This window comes from Camelina sativa, chromosome 16 (assembly GCF_030686135.1).
Source record: "Camelina sativa cultivar CO46 ecotype springtype chromosome 16, ASM3068613v1".
NCBI lineage: Eukaryota > Viridiplantae > Streptophyta > Magnoliopsida > Brassicales > Brassicaceae > Camelina > Camelina sativa.
This window is the reverse complement of record NC_141895.1, coordinates 18,733,829-18,749,424: the sequence shown is the minus strand read 5'-3', so window position 1 is coordinate 18,749,424 and position 15,596 is coordinate 18,733,829. Positions and strand designations below refer to the sequence as shown.

Below are 15,596 nucleotides of genomic sequence, written 5' to 3'. Positions count from 1 at the left end.
CAGTTTTTTTTTAGGGCGGCAAAATTAATTTTGGCGGGGAAATAAAAGTACAGAGGACAACAGACAACAGTGGTGGTGGTGCATTGAGCCACGCGCCATGTTTACGTGCCCCACTTACCTTATTCGTCCTTTCTCTGGTCCTTTTTTTTTTCCTTTAATTTCTTATAGTATTGATTTTTTCTTTTCTCTTTTCTGTACAATGGAAATTTCCTACTTAAGCTTTAAATTATTAATTTATTAGTATAAGATAACTCCACTAATTATTTTTGGTCTTTATGTAAAGCCGCCGGGACCTTTACACCAATGACCAAACCAAACCGCTAGACTATGGGCTTATTGTGTGATCTCTAGTTGTAACATTTTATTTCCGGCCTTCATTTTGTATTAATGAGTGTAATTGTTGTTAGATACGTAATCTGAAACTAAATCAGTAAGAGATGATGTTGAAAATTTCATACAAATTAAGTAAATAATTGGTTTAGTGGTTAACAAAAATCTCAATTTTTTTTTATTCATAAGTTTTTCTTTTCCTCAAAAGATTATGTACTTAAAAAAAATAAGTAAAATACTAAGCTTTTGTTTTAACAAGAAAACGGCTAATACTTTCGAATGAATTCACGGATTTCTGTGTAAATTTGTGTCTTTAATTATGGTACGTACGTGCAGTGTTTTCAGAGATTAGTGATTACTAATTAAAGAAATTAGCTGACAATTAAGACTAGTTTACTACAAATAGAGTAGTTGATCATGAATGCATGCACTGACCTAACACATCTTAATCAAAACGGCTTATCACGCACCAAAAGAACATTTGGTTATAACGTGACAAAAAACAAAAACAAACACATTTGCTAACATGTTCATTCATGTTATAAAATATTAATAGTTTTGGATTTTGGAATGAATATTGTTGTCGGGGTTGTACACTTTTTTATGGAGCTCACGTGATACAGTGCAAGGACCATTAGAGGACCATTCTGCCCTCTGCGAACTTGGCAGGTGGCCAAGAGTCGATGCTGCTGCTTCTTCTTCTTCTTCTTCTTCATCTCACGTGCATCTCACATGCCATCCACTTAGATTCTCTCTTTTTTTATAACTCAAAACTTTTCTATATTTTGCTAGTTATTATTACCCACACTGGGTCGTGTTCGTGGCCATATTAAATTTTGTCACACATCTAGATACTCTCCTTTAACCAGTTGTGTATGCAATATGGAATTTAATTTAAATATCTTGCTTGGTAAAACCGAGTATATGACTTGTGGTACCTTAGTACGAGGAAGAACGAAGAAAATATCCAAATGTTAAAGAAATTGCAATTCTTTATGATAAATACGATAAGGTAAACTAGAAGTAGGACATTCGCTTTGTGTTTAACACTAATACATAAACCATCTCTTTTTTTTTTTCCTTCTTTTGTGGATTCCTTATTTCACTATCACTTTTACAAGAAAGGGTATTATGATTACTGTTATGAGGTTAAATTTGTTATGATTTATGATTGAAGCAAAACATAGGAAGGATCTTTTTCATACACGTGCCGCATGTGTCATACACATTCTTTGCTAAATCTAAACGAAAAATTCTAGTATATTTAAATTAGCACTTTGGTTCCACACTTGCAATCCAATAGTTTTGTTATAATGTTGTTCCTTAAATTGACAGCTTGTTGATTAATTATTTTTTACTTTGATACTAATTCCACGACCACTTCACTACTTATGTTTAAAGATTTAACAAATTCTCAAACATTTGAGAATAGAGAGTGAGTGAAAGTCAAGACTCATATTATGGCATTATTTCTTGAATTATTTTTGACAACTCTCAAGATTCTCTAATATCATAGGTTCAATTTGAATTATTAAAAATATTCCTAAGTTCAATTTGCAAAACAAATATAATTATACTTGAAATTAAATAGGAAAAACTCAATCACTACGAAGTCAATTTATCATTACAAAGTCCATTATTTAAATAAGCATAAAAATTGACAATCTAAATGGTATGTCTTGTCCGCTCAAAGGTTTTAAAGAAACCTAATTACAGTCAGTATAGTTTTTTTAAAAAATAACCATAATTTTTTTCACAAGTCCATAAACATTTTGTTAAAAGTTAAAATTATTTTTGTATAGACGAGAGAACTCTTCAGCCGGCGTAATGTGATTTCCGTTTCCAAGTCAAAACGTTACATTCTTGTTTTTAGATTACAACAACTTGGACTTTGTTCAAAAAAAAAAAAAAAAGATTACAACAACTTGGTTAGCTCAATTAATTTTTAATTCAACCACAGTCTAAAACCAAATGTGGAACTATTTGTTATTCAGTTTTTTCAAATATATATAAAAAATCTAATGAAAATTACATAGTATTTAATTATTTAGGTTGAGATATTTTTCTAAATATAGTTAAGATTCTCTACCAAAATTGAAAGATTTGTAGATAGATATATATCCAAATACGGTTACACAAAAAGATATTCATCCAAAAATGGTCATATATACAAAAATTTGTTTCTATTTGTTAAAAAAAAAACTGTTTTAAAAAAAATACAAATAAATCATTAAAAAAATGAATACACTAATTTTTTTTTGTTAATACTCAATACTCATGTAAAATCTGTTTATTAAAAAATGTATAAAATGTGGCACAAGAAAGATAAAAGAGAGTGAGGTAGACGCGCTAAAGGATTCTCTTCTTTAGGCGGGCCATGATAGATGCATGAAGAGAGAGAGTGATGCGCCATCAATGTTTTTTTTTTTTTTTTTTGTCCCTACTCACTTCTTTTTCTCTCACCATGCCAGCTAATAATGTATTTATTTTTCCATTTTATAATATTTCTTATATTCATATGTCTCCCCAAATGGAAAATATTTATTTTCTGAATATTTAATACTCTCGATATGTAACGCAAAAAAAAAATTTAAGTCAAAAAGAGCCACTAAACAGTGTTAAATACTAGTACTGTTTTTTTTTTTTGTTAAAAAAGGAAGGTTTTATTAAATTTCGAATACATTAAATAGGGGAAATAAATCTTTTTTTTTTCTTTATGGTTGGGTCAAATTAAATGTGAATTTGCTATAAATTAGGAGAAGAATATATCCTTATTTCCCTAAATTTATCACAATTTTATTTTACTTGCTGTTACAAAATTATTTTATTGCTCATTTTCCCTTATAAGTCGGTCTTTTCTTTTGACCATCATTGAAAAAAGGGAAATAAATCAGTAATTGTGTTTTTGTAAACAATATAAAGAGCGTGAAAGCTTTTATTTTTATTATTCATAGCAAAAAAAAAAGTGACAAAGAGAGAGAGAAGAAACACACATCAACAAGGTAAAAAGAATCATTTTCATCATCTTCTTCATCTTCTTCTTCTTCTTCTTCTTCTTTGTGATTTGTTTAATTGTTTATGATTTTTTGTTTGCTCTTCTTCTAGAGATTTGCGTCGTCTCTACGTGTTTTGTAAAAACCAAAGCTTTTATTTTTATTTTATATATACAAAAATTGTCACGGATCATTTGTTTTTTTTTTTAATATACTGAAAGAGAAAAAATAATCTCATCCCCAGATTTCTTACCCATCTATCTATAGGGTTCTGGGTTTTAGCTGTTTGGGTTTTATTTAGTTTCTCACTATTTTGTGTTGTCTCTTTGTCTTATTGAAGAACAGGGGTAAGAAGAAGAAGAGAGAGTGTGTGAAAAAGGTTTGGTTTAGGGTTTCTTGGTTTAATCGGAGTATTTACCAAACAACCAAAAAAAAAGGCGTTTGTAACGCTTTGATTTATGTCGGCTGGGTTTGAATCGACTGTGATTTTGTCTTTGATTCATTTCTCTTCTCCGATTTATTACTCATCATCATCAACATCTTCTTCTACAACACCATCGTCGTCGTGTTCTTTGAAATCTGGTCTGCTCAACGCTCTTCACTTCTGCTCTAAGCAGAGGCTTGTTCTCCAGACTCCTTCTCTTTCCATGCGCTTAAGACCCAAAAGGTTTCATCTTTTTCCCCTTCTCTCTCACTTATCTCTCTTGTTCTGTTTTCCATTTTTTTGTACAGTCCGATCTGAGACTTTGTTGCTTGATTTTGATTACAGGACTTGTTCTGGTGTTGAAGTCTTTGGGGGTTTTCACATAAAGCAGCAAAAATTTTCTTTTTTCATAGTTCGCTGAGAGTTTTGGGTTTTTGATACACAAAAAAGTTTTGACCTTTTTGAGTGATTTTTTGTTCGTTCTGTATTCTTGGGTATATTTTGTGGAGTGGGTATAACAACAACACAATGGTTGAGGTTAGAAAGGAACTGTCTTTGAGTGGTACTACTACTACTAGTGGTGGCGAGATGAAGAAGAGAGCTAAGAGAAACACTTTATCATCATCATCATCATCATCCCTTCCTCAAGAAACTCAACCTTTGAGAAAAGTTCGCATCATTGTGAATGATCCTTATGCGACTGATGACTCTTCTAGTGATGAGGAAGAGTTTAGGATTGTTCCTAAGCCAAGGAAGGTGAAGCGTATCGTTCGTGAGATTAACTTCCCATCTATGGAAGTTGTTTCTGAGCAGCCTTCTCAGAGTTCTTCTCAGGACAGTACTAAAACTGTAAGCAAGAAAGCTGCTGCTGGATCATCATCAGCTACTCCAGCTTGTCCTAAGGTGTTGACTAAGAAGCCTGTTGGTGTTAGGCAGAGGAAATGGGGGAAGTGGGCTGCTGAGATTAGACATCCAGTTGCTAAAACTAGGATTTGGTTGGGTACTTTTGATACTCTTGAAGAAGCTGCTAAGGCTTATGATCTTAAGAAGATTGAGTTCGATGCACTTGTTGCTAAACCTGCTGTTTCTTCGTCTGAGACGAGTCAATGCTCTCGTTCTTCACCTGTTGCTCCTGTTGAGCAAGATGACACTTCGGCTTCAGCTCTTACTTGTGTCAACAAAACTACTGTTGAGGTCTCTAAAGAAGAGATCGTTGCTCCTACTCCAACTCCAAATGCTGATGGTGGAAACAAGGAAGTGTTGTTCGACTTCGACTTCACTAATTTACAGATCCCTGATCTTGGTTTCTTTGCAGATGGTCCAAATGGGAATGACCTTGACTTTTATTGTTTACTCAATGATGATCAGTTTGATGGCTTTGGCTTGCTTGATGACATTCAAGGATTCGAAGATGATGGTCCAAGCGAGTTACCAGATTTCGACTTTGCGGATGTTGAAGAGCTAGCTGACTCTAGTTTCGGGTTTCTTGATCAACTTGCCCCTCTCAACATTGGTTGCCCATTAAAAAGTTTTGCAGCTTCATAGGATACTTAAAAAATGTTTTCGAGTGAGAAGTTTCTGTTTTTATCGTTTATGTTTTAGTAAGACATACAAAAGTGTGTGTTCCGGAGAGTGGTAAGATCTTAAGACATAAGGCCGGGTTTTGCAACTAGGAGTGAGTTTAATTTATTAGTTCTCTCGTTTTTTTAATGATGTCTTGCTGATTATGTTATTTTTTCAATCTCTCTTCTTCACTTTGGGTTTTTCCATTATGCTTTTTAGAGCCGTCCAAAGTGATTAAAGAGTTTGATAATTCCATTGTCAGTTTAATTACATCATCTTTTCATCTTTTTGTTAAAACAAAGTATCAATGGAAGTTTTTTTATATTTACAGATGTATTTTCATAGTTGTTATCGCCTTTTTTATTTGTCTTCCTTCAATTGAATCCATAACCAACCAGTTGGAGCGTTAGATTCTGACGTGTTGCGATTCTAAAGAATCTAGTGGAAAATGACAAATGCATGAATTTTGTATGGTCACTGTTTCTCTGCTGATTCGCCGCATCATCACAAAAACATCCATTATAGTTTTTATTTCTATTTTATGGTTTTTGATTATAGTTAAGTTAACATTATTCTTCTCTTTGAAGAAAGATTTGAATAGTAGTAGTAGTGAAGAGAGAGTGGGGAATTAAAGAAGAGTATACACGGAAGTGGCAACAAGTCAGGGGGTTTGGTTTTGTCAGGTTTTTCTTATTAACTTCCAAAACACTATTTTATAACACAGCTGTATAGCATTTGGGATTTAATTATAAGAAGAAAAAGAGGTTTGGTGATTGGGAATAAGGAAAAGTCAAAGGAAGAGTGTGTGTGTGTGTATACTGTTTATAGTATATTAGTAACACTCTCCCACTACTTTGTGGTAGCACATGCTCTTGTAATATCTTTTTCTGTACGTGCGCGGTCAAGCATGTCTCTAGCACGTGATGTACTATAAGAACGAGAGGTTGAAATGCACATGAAAGTAGAGACTATATAGTAGTATAAACTATAGAGAATGTTCAGATTCATTCATACACATAATGAATCCAAGTGCTTTGTGAAATTGAGAGATTGTATTGTTTTTGTATACTAACACTATTTTACGTCTTTAACCTTTCTGTTGAGTTTTTTTTTATGTATTGGTTAAGGCTAAAAAGAGAGAGCCCATTTGCTTAAAAGCCCGGTTTTAGAAGTTAAGACGCATGAGGCATGGTCATTGTGATTATTTAAAGCCATTTCATTGTTCATCACTCTATTGCTTGGTGTTTAACTGTCCTATCCGAGTAATATTTCTCGTAGTATTAGCTTGATTATAACCTTTTTCATTTAGAATTGTATCGAGATGACATGTTGCAATATATGATACAAAAGTAGTGATGAGCCGACTTAAAGTGACTCGGACTTAAAGATGGTGAGCTAGATATAACGATTAAGATCCTTGCAGTATCCTCAGCAAACATAGTGAGATGGTGATAACTATGAATTGCTATTTGGAGTTGTATTTGTGATAGATACCAAGGTCGTGAGATTGAACCTAATTGGTGTCCACGCATTCATGGTAGATGGCACAGAACAGAGTTCTGAAGTTTTTTCTAGTATAAAATTTGATAGAATGCTGGTAGGATTCCAAGTGTAACAAGGTGTTGTAAAATCGTGAGAACAAGATTAGAACAACTAATTGATCACCAGCTTATTGAATTTATACTACTTGCCAGAGTTCCATAAGTCAACAATACGATTGTAACGAAATGTATTATTTCAGTTCAGAGCAGACCCTTCTTTTGAAAACTGATGATGCAGTCATCAAACATCTCAGGTAGTGACTTGAAGGATCCAAAACCCAACTCTTGTATCTTCCTTGTATCCATACTATGTGGACTATTGTCCCCTTCTTTGTTACTACACCTGAAATAAATAAACAAAACACAAAAGAATCAACCAACCAACCAACCAAACAAATGTTATCAATCGACTATGAGTAAATCTAATGAGATTGAGATTTACTTGTTCTCAAATGGGTAACTAGGATACTTGTTTCTCATCAACTCAATGATCTCAGACCAATGAGCAACCGAACTCGAACATATGATTCTCCCTGATGCTTTAGGCTCTTCCATAGCCAATACATGTGAAGCAACCACATCATCTATATGCACAAACCCGACCGTGAAATTCGGATACTCTCCAGCAAGACCTTTGACAATGGCGAGGATCATAAGAAGAGTACTTGTTGGTTTTGGTCCAAGCAATGGACCAACAACAAAGGAAGGATTCACAACTACCAAATCCAATCCTTTCTCTTCAGCTATCCTCCAAGCCTCTTTCTCACCTAGAGTCTTTGCATATCCATACCAAAGCTGTGCACATTCACACAAAGTCACAAACAAACATCAGTAATAAGCAGAGTAAAAGATAAAAAAAAAAAAAGTGTTTTATCTTTACTCACATTGAAGCGTTTACAGTATTCAGGATCACTCCAATGAGACTCATTGAGTGGAGAAGCTTCAGTGGCATCGAAACGGTAACGTATCGAAGAGCAAGAAGAAGTAAGAACAATCCTTTTCAATGTGGCTTTGGACTTAGCACAAAAGCTCATCACATTTGTTGTACCTTTTATAGTAGGATCAACTAATGTCTCTCGAACGTTATGATCCTGTGGAACAAGAACAGGGGAAGCTGTGTGGAATACTCCATCAACACCATTCACTGCTTCATCAAAGCTTCCTTCAACGGTTAGATCAGCTTGGAGAATCTTTAGTCTCTGTTTTGCTCCTTGAAACTCACACAAAAATCCAACCTTTTCTTCATCACCTTTTGAGACATAAGCTCAATTCTAATCAAGAACACAGAAACTAAAGGTGGAAACTTTGTTGTGTGAGACAAAATTTGGGGAACTTACGTGGGTTTCGGACAGTGGTTCGAACGGTGTGACCGAGTTCGAGAAGTGATTTGATGATGTAAGAAGCAATGAAACCTGCTCCTCCAGTTACCAAGTACTCTGGCATCTTTGTATAAGTGTTTTGGCTTATTGAAATTGCAGAGAGATTGTGATTAGGTTTTAATAATAGTGATCTTTGTGGATGTAAAAGAAGAGTGGGTGATTCATCACATTCGTGCAGCTCTCATTCATACTCACACGTTTGTGAAATGACAATATCAAGAAGTGCAGTTCAATATGATCTGGACCAAATATGATATTTAAGACAGTTAAAGCCGAAAATGAAATTTCTAAAGGCCCAATATTATTGGGCTTTAAAGGTTTCGATACTCTCTTTTCAAAAATTTCGAGGTCCATGTGTTTTTTTGTGATGATTGTCCATCATCATTACTACTGTCGACTAACATAATCCAATTTCTTAAAAAAATATATAAACTATTGTAATTAATTAACATGATCTAGCTTTAAGATGAACTAATCTTTGATAATTTTATTAATTGATCGAGGTATAGTTTAACGACAGCAATCACATTATCTATCGATAAATTAAATACCTCCATAAATTACTAAATTAGTAATAAATTATAATGGTCACATCATTATTGCTTTATAGAAATTTGACTGTACTGTTATATCAAAAAAAATCAAATTTTAATTCGGTAGTTTGTATAAGTGAATTAAGAGTAGCAATCTTATAAAATACAAATTACTTTTTTTTTCTTGTAAAAATATCATCCTAATTAAAGCTATGATTGAGGAAAAAAAATTATAGTTTCGAGGAAAAAAACTACTCCCTCTGATTATTTTTACTTGTCATTCTAGAGATAATTTTTTTTTATTACTTGTCGTTTTATATTTACGATGCAATTTTATGTATTAAATTTTCAATCTCACCCCTAACTTTTAGATTATTAATTACTTATATCAAATGAAATAGTGTATTAATGAGGGGTAAAATAGAAAATTTAATTGTTTTCTTAATATATGTGAAATTATCTAGAATGAAAAGTAATATGAAACCGAGGGAGTAAAATTTTAGGTCTCTTTTGAAAACTTGTTTGTATATTTGATATTAGAAAACAACATATGATAGGGAGGGTCCAATATAGTCACAAATATATTATTATAATATTTAATAAAATCAAAATCAAAATTAATAGAGAGATATAGTTGGGAAGATGTCCATAATGATCAATCAAGTATCACCCAATATTGTTTAACGTGTCACTTCACCATTGCTACTTCAACTATTTGTTTTCTTCTACAATTAAATCTGTATAAATTAATATTCGATAATTTATTAGTTATTATAAAAATTAATAAAAAAAATTATCCTGAATTAAGACAGTAAATTTTGAATATAATTTAATAATATAATAAAGTAATTTTTTTGTATGAAAAATCTTATGTAAATATATATGGTTCATCAGTATTACAAATTAATAATTATTGGTGAATATGACTCTTGCCTTATTTAGTTTTCTCTAGAATTTATATTAATTTTTATAAGAGTTTAATTCTAATAATTATATTATATCTAAACCTTCTGGTGTTCTTTTTCAAAATAAGATAATTGATTTTTTTTATTGTAACTAATTCTACAAAAATATTGATTATGAAAAACTTGTTAAAAAGGTATTTTAGTTCCTATATTATTAATTTAGAGCTGTGTTACTATAAATTAAGTAACTGGAAAGCCAAATCTAAGCACATTAACTGTAACAACCGATAAAAGATGAAAGATACTATATATAAAACATAATCTCAATGATAAATGGGAAAATCTAATGTATTGGATTTAATTATAAAACAATCTCCTAAACTTTGGTTTTCTTACTATAAATAACAATTATGATTTAGGAGCAGGAGGATTCTCGAAAACTAGCTTAATTATCAGTGTTTATGATGCTTTTCTTGTTATCTTACATTATGTAAATTTGTTTAACTTCTAATAGTCAATTATTACTTTCAAAGAAAGAATATGAAAAATCTACACAAAGTTAAAAGCGGACATTTTTGTAAATTTATATTTTATCAGATATATTAAAATTATAATTTATATAAAACAACGTATTATCGGATATAGTAACATAAAATATTTTGAAAATCCATCGGAATAACCAAACCCGGTAGGTGAAAGTACTATATATATTCCTCCTCTACGATTTACAAGAAAATGACAATGGTGATAAAACGGAAGAAAAGGTTTGGTGCGGCGGCTCTACCATTTCAAGCAGTCATCGGTCATATTTTGTTTTGGTTAAATTGGCTAAAACGGCTTTAAGTTTGTTTGCCATAAAAGTTGAAGAATGATATAAAATCCTTTGCTTGACCAAAGAAAAAGACAAAAAACAAACAAACTCTGCCAGGGTGAAGTAATTGGTTTAACACAGAATTTAAAGTAAATTCCTTTATAGGCTGTGTCGTAAGATAGCAAACTAGAAAACAGCAAACTAAAAAACAGCAATTGACAAGTCAAAAGTGTTCAGAAGAATTGCGAAGTTTGAAAATTATATGCATACGGAGAGGCATTACAACAAAATGAAGAAAATTTTCATACAATAAATACAAATTCTAAAATAGTTGAAAGTTGCAACGAATTCCTACAATAGAAACACATAATATACATTTATTTGTTTTTGTTAAACGTCTTAATAGGTGGTTGGCCGCTGGTTGGTCTGAGTTATACGTGTATTGATTTTATGACATCACACTGTCTTTGTGGAGGGGCCGTTGTATTATGTACCTTGTTGTAAACTTACGGGGTTTTATATTGACTATGTTAGATATATATTACGGGGATAAGAAGACCGGCTCACAAAGCAAATCAACCCAAACCTAAGCATCATCTTACATGTAGTGACATACAAAGTTATGTAAAATAACTATAATTAATATTGTTTTTAAAAATGATGATCAGTAGGTCAAAGTGACAAACTCTATCCATGGTCCATAACAGGATCTGAGGAATAGAAAATATGCCTACACATGTTTATTTATTCCGGAAGATGATGGAAGAACTGGTAATATGGACTATATGAAAACGGTGTGGCTAATAGAGTAGTGACACACTATATCCATATTAAATGTACATTATGAATGGTTCCAAACTAAACTTCTTCATCAAATTTTGCTAGCATTAATGATTTCATTATGGAACAGCAAAAATTCTACCATGTTCACCTTTTGCTTTTAGTTTAGAAACATATCCTCTTACTCTATTATGCTGGGTTACTAATTAGCTTTAAAAGTTTTTTTTTTCTAATCTCAATTTCTATATAACGTACGATCTTACAGTCATAATCAAGGATAGAAAAAAACTTGTGTTTAGCAAAAAGAATCATGGCAGAAAAGATTTTGGACTTTATTTGAGGTTTTGGTGGATTGTGTCTATATGTGAAATCATGAGATCTCAATATTTGTCTTCTTTTAGTTTCCAAGTCAAACATAGTAACTACTGTTTGATTATTTCTCATGCTTTTCGAATTTTCATGGATCTTCAAGATTTGTCTTCTTGCACTTTCCAAGTCAAACATCGTAACTACTGTTTGATTTTCCCCCGTGTCTTCCCTCTTTCAAATGACACTATTGGACCCCAACTAGATGAATTTCATAGTAATTTTGAAAAGATTAATTGTGTAATTCTTGTATTTTGATACCATTTTCTTTTCCTTGTTTATACTTATTGTTGGTTTGGTTCAATAAAATTGTTCATGCTTTTCACAAGTTAAAACTGTTTATGTTGCTTTTTTCTTTTAATGTAATTCAATGCACTTTTTTACTTACATACGTACAATATCTTTTAACATTTCATAAATGATACAAAACAAGTATAGATGAAAAGTAATACGTACTAATATAATTTTTAGATTTTGTATTCAAACAGCTATGTTTTTGTAGCTTAAGTTGGTTTACTAACTTTCACATTTTGAATCCGTGAAACAAAATATATAGGATTACACAAAGATATCATCCTGATCCTATAATGTCTCTGATTTTCACGCTACCTACCACGTACATGGGTGATAGGTCCAAACTCACAAGTTTACGTACAGTCAATTTGTCTTTTTCGGTATGAACGTACATTTTTTTAACGTACATTTTACTTTATACGCGTAAGATAGGATTGCTAATTCTTTCATTTATGGAACTAGACCGAGTTAGTTACGCAATATATGCTAACGCCTTGAATAAAATATTATTTAGGGGTGGACACAAGGCAATATATGCGTTTTAAGGTATATTTGCTATTTGAATCGCTTTGCTTTGCTGAAGGGCACTAAAGTTATCTGTACTTGCTTTACATAAACGAATTCATAAAACTAGTTTATTTGTGGGTTATTTTGCTACTTGCAAATCACTTGTGCATATATATGTCATTACCAATTATAAAATCACTTTTTCAAAAAACATATAAAATAAATTGAAGCTATATTTTTAATCTTGTTATTTGGCACATACTTGTGAATAACTAAATTATGTTACTGCTTTGATAACGACCAATTTTGTTTTCCCCAATAACCAAGTGTAAAGTAACATGTACGAGTGATAAGTACCAAGTATTTATGTCCACCCATAGTAACCAGTACTATATTGCGTCTACCGGGCAACGTGAACGTGATCATCAAATCAAAGTAGTTACCAAACGCTTTGATCTCCATAAAACCAAAAAAGCTGACACGTCTTTGTTGTTTTCTATTTATTTCCCTCACAACAACAATTTTGATTGATGAATTTTTTTTTTATATCAAAAGGGAACAGTCCTTATCATTTGCTCCCATCACTTGCTTTTGGCTACTTACAACTGGAAATCGAGGAGAATTGTATTACTACAAAACAACATTTTCTCATAATAATAAAATATGACAGAAAACAAATTAAATAGATAGGCAAAGCAAGAGCGTTGGGTGACGTTGGTCTCTTCATTAACTCCTCTCATCTACCCCTTTCTCTGTTCGCCTTTATATCCTTCACCTTCCCTCTCTCTTCTTTCATTAAACTCAAAAACCCTAATCACATTTTGTAAAACCATAATACAATTATACATCAAAACTCTCCGAAGATGCCTCAGGCACCTATGCCAGAGTTAACTAGCTCGGTGAAGCTCAAGTACGTGAAACTTGGTTATCAATACTTGGTCAATCATTTCTTGAGTTTTCTTTTGATCCCGATCATGGCGATCGGCGCCGTTGAGCTTCTTCGGATGGGTCCTGAAGAGATCCTTAATGTTTGGAATTCGCTCGAGTTTGATCTAGTTCAGGTTCTATGCACTTCCTTCTTTGTCATCTTCATCTCCACAGTTTACTTCATGTCCAAGCCACGTACCATCTACCTCGTTGACTATTCTTGTTACAAGCCGCCTGTCACGTGCCGTGTTCCTTTTGCAACTTTCATGGAACACTCTCGTTTGATCCTCAAGGACAAGCCTAAGAGCGTTGAGTTCCAAATGAGAATCCTCGAACGTTCTGGCCTCGGTGAAGAGACTTGTCTCCCTCCTGCTATTCATTATATTCCTCCAACACCAACCATGGACGCGGCTAGAAGTGAGGCTCAGTTGGTTATCTTCACGGCCATGGACGATCTCTTCAAGAAAACTGGTCTAAAACCTAAAGACGTCGACATCCTCATCGTCAACTGCTCTCTCTTCTCTCCCACTCCATCTCTCTCCGCTATGGTCATCAACAAATATAAGCTTAGAAGCAACATCAAAAGCGTTAATCTCTCGGGGATGGGTTGCAGCGCGGGTTTGATCTCAGTTGATCTAGCCCGCGACTTGCTCCAAGTTCATCCCAATTCGAATGCAATCATCGTCAGCACGGAGATCATAACACCTAATTACTATCAGGGAAACGAGAGAGCCATGTTGTTACCAAATTGCCTCTTCCGCATGGGAGCGGCAGCCATCCTCATGTCAAACCGCCGGTCTGACCGGTGGCGAGCCAAATACAAGCTTTCCCACCTTGTCCGTACCCACCGTGGTGCCGACGACAAGTCTTTCTATTGCGTTTACGAACAGGAAGACAAAGAAGGACACGTTGGGATCAACTTGTCCAAAGATCTCATGGCCATCGCCGGTGAAGCCCTCAAGGCTAATATCACCACAATAGGTAATAATACAACACATAATTTTCTTTCACTTTCATACCATAACAATGATATATATATAGTGAAAACTATATTAAGGGCCGGATGGGGCATTCAGACTACACATCAATTTTGTTTTTAATAAAAGAATAGTAATAACTTTATACCTTCTTGATAGATGTCACGTTTGTATGAAAGTTTAGGTTATTTGAGTCGGTTGCATTAAATTCTTCTATACGTTCGGTAGAAAATTTATTCGGTTTTATAGTAAAGTTTGGTTTGGCTTAGGTTATATAACATTATGGTACGGTTGAGTTTGATAAATGAACTGATTGAACAGGTCCATTGGTCCTACCAGCGTCGGAACAACTCCTCTTCCTCTTGTCCTTAATCGGACGTAAAATCTTCAACCCGAAATTGAAACCATACATACCGGATTTCAAACTGGCCTTTGAACACTTCTGCATTCACGCGGGAGGTAGAGCGGTGATCGACGAGCTCCAGAAGAATCTACAGCTATCAGGAGAACACGTTGAGGCCTCAAGAATGACACTGCATCGTTTTGGTAACACTTCATCGTCATCGTTATGGTACGAGCTAAGCTACATCGAGTCTAAAGGGAGAATGAGGAGAGGCGATCGAGTCTGGCAGATCGCGTTTGGGAGTGGTTTTAAGTGTAACTCTGCCGTTTGGAAGTGTAACCGTACGATTAAGACACCTAAGGACGGACCATGGTCCGATTGTATCGACCGTTACCCAGTCTTTATCCCTGAAGTTGTCAAACTCTGAACGGTTTAGTAATGGGGTTTGATTTTGTGTTACGGTTTAGGTTGAGATGGTCTCGGGATTTGGTTTGAAGGGGATTGAGAAGAAAAAAGAGCAAAGCATAAATGTTTGTATTTGATTGCTCTGCATATACTTAAAATCTCTGCTTTTTCATTTGGGGTATTTTTTAGTTTTTCGTGCTGTAATTAATAACTTGTGGTGTATCAAATAATAATATTTTCTCTGTTTTTAATATTTTTATTTTTATCTGAAAATAAGTGATATATTTGATGAGAGTAAAGGCACATAATACGTTAGAGGAAGAATTATATTAGACTCTCATTATTGTAATTGTACAAAATACATTCTTTTATATAGAGATGAGTTTCCTAAATTAAGATTATGATAAATGTAAACTAAATATTATTTATACGATAATGCTAAACTTCTTAAATCAATATTAACATTTATCTAATATCTTCTAGAATAATATCTTCATGACTTCCATTTTCGGGTTTAT

General features: G+C 33.3%; 3 protein-coding genes across 7 annotated transcripts; 2 read left to right on the top strand and 1 right to left on the bottom strand.

The window, feature by feature from the left end:
* Positions 1-2,723: 2,723 nt before the first annotated feature.
* LOC104750673 (ethylene-responsive transcription factor ERF118) lies at positions 2,724-5,636 on the top strand. Of its 2 annotated transcripts, none has more exons than XM_010472506.2 (3): positions 2,724-3,332; positions 3,664-3,990; positions 4,093-5,636. In XM_010472506.2, the coding sequence occupies exon 3, from the start codon at positions 4,276-4,278 to the stop codon at positions 5,290-5,292; it is 1,017 nt and encodes a 338-aa protein (XP_010470808.1). In that variant the 5' UTR covers positions 2,724-3,332; positions 3,664-3,990; positions 4,093-4,275; the 3' UTR covers positions 5,293-5,636. The 2 variants fall into 2 exon arrangements, with proteins under 2 accessions (XP_010470808.1, XP_010470807.1); XM_010472505.2 differs by having other exon boundaries at positions 3,112-3,332; positions 3,669-3,990.
* Positions 5,637-7,011: 1,375 nt separating this feature from the next.
* Positions 7,012-8,471, bottom strand: LOC104750672 (tetraketide alpha-pyrone reductase 2). 4 transcript variants are annotated; one of them, XM_087490270.1, is made up of 5 exons: positions 8,189-8,461; positions 7,900-8,100; positions 7,736-7,791; positions 7,294-7,646; positions 7,012-7,194 (listed from the first exon to the last, which is right to left on the bottom strand). In XM_087490270.1, exons 1-5 carry the CDS (start codon positions 8,292-8,294, stop codon positions 7,053-7,055), a joined length of 858 nt encoding a protein of 285 aa, XP_087346396.1. In that variant the 5' UTR covers positions 8,295-8,461; the 3' UTR covers positions 7,012-7,052. The 4 variants fall into 4 exon arrangements, with proteins under 4 accessions (XP_087346396.1, XP_087346397.1, XP_010470805.1 ...); XM_087490271.1 differs by having other exon boundaries at positions 7,900-8,061; positions 8,189-8,443; XM_010472503.3 differs by having other exon boundaries at positions 7,736-8,061; positions 8,189-8,471.
* A 4,438-nt stretch (positions 8,472-12,909) lies between these two features.
* Positions 12,910-15,331, top strand: LOC104750671 (3-ketoacyl-CoA synthase 6). Its single transcript, XM_010472501.3, has 2 exons — positions 12,910-14,334; positions 14,652-15,331. The coding sequence occupies exons 1-2, from the start codon at positions 13,290-13,292 to the stop codon at positions 15,098-15,100; spliced, it is 1,494 nt and encodes a 497-aa protein (XP_010470803.2). The 5' UTR covers positions 12,910-13,289; the 3' UTR covers positions 15,101-15,331.
* The last annotated feature ends 265 nt before the right edge of the window (positions 15,332-15,596 follow it).